Here is a 5,894-nt window from a genome sequence, read left to right on the forward strand (position 1 = left end):
AGGAGGTGGGACAGAAAAAAAACCCCACCTTGGCACAAACTCACAAGCATTGGAGATCTGTTACCCACAGGTTAATTTTTAGACTTAACCTTTGAAACATTAAAAGTAAACAAGCAATAAGGAAGCTTCTTCCACCTTCCTAGGAGAAGGACTATTTTAAATTCACTGTAGCCCTGTGCCCAAGCCTCAGCTGGTTCAGACTGTTACAGCTCTGTGGCCATCACCACAGCCAAACCCACCTTACAGCTGAGAAGCCAGCCTTGGCTCTTTGCCACTGCATATAATTATATAGGGACAAAGAAGAGCTCAGGTTAAGCAGCAGCAGCAGTTTCTAGTCACTTATGTTGTTTAAACCCATTTTTCCATCTAATTCAGTCAGGACCTGAGGTCTTGAGTTGAAGACTCAGATTTCTCTTACAGCTCTTCACGTAGGAACATGAGTTCTGGGACTGTAAAAGGCAAGATTTTAAAGAATGTATCATCCAGCTCAATAGAAATATCATAATTTATTCCATTTGTATAAAAAAGTTATAATCACGTAACAAAACTATGTCTTCATAAGAAGAAATATATTATTTCACATCATAAATAAATCAGCAAACATACAACCCTTGGCAACTCAAAAAAGCACTCGCCTGGTGCTTTCACGTCAGTGCTTGGGAAACAAGAAAAGCTGACATATACACACAGGATTACAGTACCAAAAAATACTGAGGTATTTGGTTTCTCTAGAAGTTAAATTTTAGGTTTGTGAAGGCAAAAAAACCCACAATGCACTAATGTAAAAATAAATAAATAGGACTGTCATATAAAAGGGGACAGTATCAGTGTTGCTCAGAGTGTCCAGGAATGGGAATACTGGTGAGCATGCTACTATAAACTTGGAGCAGGCTTGGGACAGACAGAACACAAGGAGGAACATCTCAGGAAGAGACAGTGTCCTTTGATCTCTGTGTAGGCATCCAGATATTGGCTTTAAAGGTCAGCAGAAGAGTCAGTAATACCTATAGTTGTCTGGCATCCATTGAGCTCCTCTCCATTCATGACACTGTTCTGGGATGTATGGATGGTTCCCCACAAAACACGAATGACTGATGACACTGTCCCCGTAGTTATTGCACTTCTGAGACAGTAAGTCTGAGTTCTGACCATATTTTCACCTGCTTTTTAGCAGCTCGGGGAAGTGGTGATGGGGCTCTGAAGATAGCTTAAAGCACTGGACGACGTGTGAACAGGGATGGAGACTGGAAAGTTAAAGACCGTGGTGGTCGATGCTCCTCTGTCCAATACTGACATAGCAGGGCTACCAGCTTCTGCTGAGCAGTTAGGGGCAAGGACCTGTGACTCAAACTGAAGCAGCTGCCCCATGAAGCTGAAGTTCGGGGAGATGATGCTTCTTCTCTGCTTCACAAACTCAAAGGCTTCATCCAGTTTGACTCTGTTGGTCCTCATGAGATAAGCAAGGCAGATGGTCGCTGACCGGGAAATGCCAGCCTGGCAGTGCACAAATACCCTTCCTCCATCATTTTTAACAGAGTCTGAAAGAATTAAAATACACAGTTAGCAAACGAGTCCCACTGCTTCCAAAGGTGGGAAAGCACAGGCTGCTGTTTTACATTTCTTTAATCCATCCCTTCCTTAGCCTAAGAGGTGCACCCCAGTGCTTCTGAGACAAAGAGAGCCTTTGTCCCGAGGGAACCAGCAGCTATTTTCATTCTGGGCTCCAATTCCAATTATACTAATAGCTCCTCCAGGTCACTTTAGCAGTCTTGCAAGATTACTTTAATACTTATCCGCTTAAATTCACTAGCTCTTTTCTGCAAGAGCAATGCCTCTTGATTCAAGATTTCAAACAGCTTTGTGAAGCTAAGATTATTCCTCTGAGTAGAATAAAATCAATGGAAGTGTTCCCTGACTATCTCTCTCCTACAGAATGAAATTCTCAAATCTCAAATGTTGGTTTAACTGGGGAAAACAATGCCTGAAAATCACTTCCCAGGGTACATTACTCCAAAAAAAAGAACAGACTGTAAAGAGAATTCATTTACCTATGAAATCAATTGCCTCGTTAAACCAGGAGCTGATGTCTGCCTTGTGGTTGTCCTCCACGGGGATACTTTTATACTGGTAGTGCCCTTCAAAGTGGTTGGGGCAGTTCGCCGAGACGTTGATTAACGCCGTGATCCCCAAAGCATCCAGCATATCTTTTCGGGAGGCATGGTAAGCGCTGCCCAAGTAGAGGAACGGCAGGATTTCCACCGGCCCACCCTAAAACAGAAAAGACGGGCAACCGGTTAACTTCGGCCGGCGGTTTTCGAGCAGCCTCCCCCTTCACGCGGGTCCCGCACACCCCCCGGGTCCCGCACACCCCCCGGGTCCCGTCCCCGCTCACCTGGTCGTAGAGGGGGGTGCCGCAGGAGCTGCACCCCGAGTCGGCGCTGCCGGGGGCGCTGCTGGCGCTCAGGGGGAGGCTGAGGCCGGTGGGGGCGGCCGGTTTGGTGCAGAGCTCGGAGCAGGCAGAGGAGAAAGCTTCGTAACCTCCTGCAGAGGGGAGAGAGAGGCGCCGGGTGAGCGCTGCGCGGCCGGGGGGCGAGTAGAGCCCCGTGAGGGCTACTGGCGGGCCGGCTGCGCGCCCCCTTCCCCTCCGGCGGGAGCCGGGACGGTGCCGGGGCCACTCACCCTTGAGAAAGCAGATGCGGGCGCCGCGGGCTTCCCTGCAGAGGGTGCCGATGGCCAGCAGCAGCGTGCTGTCGCGCTTGGGCAGCTCCAGGTCGGCGCTGCGCTCGTCCAGCAACACCACGGTGTGGACCAGCCCCTGGCGCAGGCGGGCGCGGAGCTCCTCGTTGGGGACGACGTGTTCCAGGGCCAGGGCGCCCTTGGCGCGGCGGCGGACGATGGTGCTGAGGCGGACGTTGCAGGAGCCGCGGATGTGCGCGGCGTTGAAGGAGAAGAAGGAGCGGCAGTCGAGGACGAGGCACTGCGCGGCGCGCTCCTGCAGCAGCCCCCGCAGCGCCTCGCACTCCAGCGCGCACACCCGCAGGTTCACCATGGCGGCTCCGGCCGGGGGAAGGAGGAGGAGAAGGATGAAGAAGGCGCGGTGTGTGTCGGAGGTGCCGGTGTCCCGCGGAAGCGCAGCACCGCACGACCCGGTCCGGCCCCGCACGCCCGCGTCCGCCTTTATATAGGGCCGCGCCGCCGGGCCGGCGTTTTCTCAATGGGGCCGCGTCACGTGGGCGCCCCGCGAAGACGTCACCTGGCGGCGCGCCAGCACGGGGCGCGCCCAGCCCCGCCGGCATGACGTCATGCGCCGCGGGGCCGACGGAGCGCGCCCGTGCGGGCAGCGGGACAGGCAGCGACCTATGCGGACAGACACACACACCCCCACACCCCCTACATCGGTACCCCCCCAGGTATATACACACACATACACATGTACATACGCAGGGGTACTATACACACAAACACACACATATATATACGCATATATAAACGGATATATGCACACACAAGCACTTACCTACACACGCATATGTATACAGACATAAATGCACACAGTAGGCACTGACATGTACATATATACATACACATATATATGCACACAGATGTACATATGCAGTGGTACTATACACACACACACATATAAACATATATACACATATATAAAGATACACACATACGTACACACAAGCACTCACCTACACACACATATATATACACACAAACACAGGTGCCAACATACGCACACACATGCCTACAGACACATACACATACCTACATGTATAAATACACACATATACATACCTACATGTATAAACACACGCATAAACATACCTATATATGTGCATACGCATTCATAAATGCACATACATGTATATGTACATATCCACACTCATACGCACACACATACAGGTACACCCATACACACGCACATATAGACGTACACACATGTACAAACACACATACACCCCCCCTAAAGACGCACCCACCCCTCTGCCCACACAGGTGCCGTGGGGCTGGGCCACCTGCCTGCCAGCTGTCCCCTGTCCCTTGCCCCCTGCCCCATGGCTCGGGGCCTGGCCGGGGCTGGGGCAGCCTGTGTCCGCCCCCCCAGTGCAGGCCGCTCCCCTCAAAATCAGGGCACTGCAGGGGGCTGGGAGCTGCCGGAGCAGCACTGGGGGCTTGGAGCTGCCGGAGCAGCACTGTGGGGGGACGTGGAGCCATGGGTGCGGGCCTGCGTGTTCTCCTAAAATATATGTATAAAGAGATGAGCATACGCATGCATATATTTGTATTAATGCATAGACATACATACATGTACAGACATATCTACACATAAATATATATGTGTATACATATATTTGTATGTACATTTATAAAGTAAACACAAATTTGAGAGCTGTTCCCATCATGTTTTATGTGTAAGGAAAAAAATGTAGCAGACCTGCAGCCCATGCAAAGTCTGTTTGCCCCACTGAGAACACCCCCAGAAGCTGTGGCTGCCCAGTAACCGGCAGTGGAGCAGCGGGAGCCCTCTTTTTTCCCCGCCTTGGTAGTGCATCAGCGCTTCCCAAAAGTTTGCTTTTCCCCGTGGGTGACCAGCTTCCACCAAGGCACTCGGGTGTTTCTTACTCAGGGTTTCCAGTCAGCGCCACTTCCACTTCCCCTGCCTCCCCGCCATGCCTCCCCGGCCCCGCTGGCTCCCGGCCACCTGCTTCTCCCGGCCCCCACTGCCCCCCAGCACCTCCTCCTGCAGCGGCCCTTCGCCCTCAGCCCTTTCCCAGCGATTCCTCTTCCCTGCAGTGCTGCCGGTCCCAGCTACGATGCTCCTTCCTCACCTCTTCCAGCAGTTTTCTGCTGTCCCTTCTTCAGCTGCTCCTTTGGGAGAAGACCTCTGCAGCCATCCTTCACGCTGGAGGTCCTCTCCCCACCCTCCTGCCCCGCCAGCCTCGTGGGCTGCCAACCATCAGTCCTCACATTTTCCAGCTTCTCCCCCACCAATGTCCCCCCATCTTTAACCACCTCAGACCTTCTTCCAAACCCAGCCAGGCTCTGTATCTGCCTGAGAGCTCCAGGGCTTTCCAGGCTCTCTCGGGTGGCCATGAGGAGGGGACACGGGGAAGGGCACAGGCAGGCGAGTGCCAGGTCAGGCTCACCCACTCATCGCAGGATTGTCTCTGCTCTGCGGAGCAGTGGGGTTTCTGCCAGAACTGCAGCCTCAAAGAGAATCTGTTTTTTCAACATGTTCCTTAAAAATAAACACAGGATTGCACTTTTCATTCCATTTATTAGCTGTTGTTCTTTTAACAGCGGGTAGGAAACAGATTGCGAGAGACGCTCATACACTTCAGTGCTGGGAAATGACTCCGCTCGACCACACCGTCACCCGCTCTGTTACTGGGACCCCACAGCCGTCCACAGTGGGTCGCTGGGTGTGAATCACGGGGCCCGGCAGCTGGGTGGGTGACACACGTCCCTCCGCACCACAAGCATGTGGGAGGTGGACAGGGAGCATGGACCACACCACAGGCGGCAGAGGGTCCACGTGTCCTCCTCTGATGTTCTCCAAGCCAGCTCCTCGCGAGATGGGATATTGCTGCAACACCATGCCATAGCCAAGCTCTGGTGACCTTGCACATCATCGGTCAAACACCAGCCTACCCAGATTTTCCTAAGGAGCTGAACAGCAGGAATTCCAAATGATCGATTGTTTGCCAGCTTCTTGCAGCAGAAACCAGCGTAGCAGATGGCCATAAGACAGGACTTTATTCATACCTTTCCCTAGAGAAAACACCATCCTTTTGATATGGACCTCAGATGTTGACCTTTCTGTAAGTTTATACCCAGGAATCACTTCACTTTACACCTCTGGAGTGTGATGTGGAAGCGATTTAAGG

The 5,894-nt window shown here is 52.5% G+C and overlaps 1 protein-coding gene across 2 annotated transcripts; it reads right to left on the reverse strand.

Moving 5' to 3' along the window:
• Nucleotides 1-486: 486 nt before the first annotated feature.
• Nucleotides 487-3,177, reverse strand: DUSP1 (dual specificity phosphatase 1). Of its 2 annotated transcripts, XM_063349337.1 has the most exons (4): nucleotides 2,680-3,173; nucleotides 2,393-2,541; nucleotides 2,049-2,268; nucleotides 487-1,538 (listed from the first exon to the last, which is right to left on the reverse strand). In XM_063349337.1, exons 1-4 carry the CDS (start codon nucleotides 3,047-3,049, stop codon nucleotides 1,168-1,170), a joined length of 1,110 nt encoding a protein of 369 aa, XP_063205407.1. In that variant the 5' UTR covers nucleotides 3,050-3,173; the 3' UTR covers nucleotides 487-1,167. The 2 variants fall into 2 exon arrangements, with proteins under 2 accessions (XP_063205407.1, XP_063205405.1); XM_063349335.1 differs by having other exon boundaries at nucleotides 2,393-3,177.
• Nucleotides 3,178-5,894: the final 2,717 nt, after the last annotated feature.

Source organism: Chroicocephalus ridibundus, chromosome 11 (assembly GCF_963924245.1).
Source record: "Chroicocephalus ridibundus chromosome 11, bChrRid1.1, whole genome shotgun sequence".
In the NCBI taxonomy this organism is placed as follows: Eukaryota; Metazoa; Chordata; class Aves; order Charadriiformes; family Laridae; genus Chroicocephalus; species Chroicocephalus ridibundus.

Bases quoted from the DNA above. Each gene is read 5' to 3' on its own strand.
- DUSP1 (XM_063349335.1), bottom strand. From the start codon at position 3,049: ATGGTGAACCTGCGGGTGTGCGCGCTGGAGTGCGAGGCGCTGCGGGGG. The intron at 2,269-2,392 runs GTGAGCGGGGAC...TTTCTGTTTTAG, and splicing joins GCACCCCCCTCTACGACCAG to GGTGGGCCGGTGGAAATCCT. The intron at 1,539-2,048 runs GTAAATGAATTC...TAATTCTTTCAG, and splicing joins CGAGGCAATTGATTTCATAG to ACTCTGTTAAAAATGATGGA.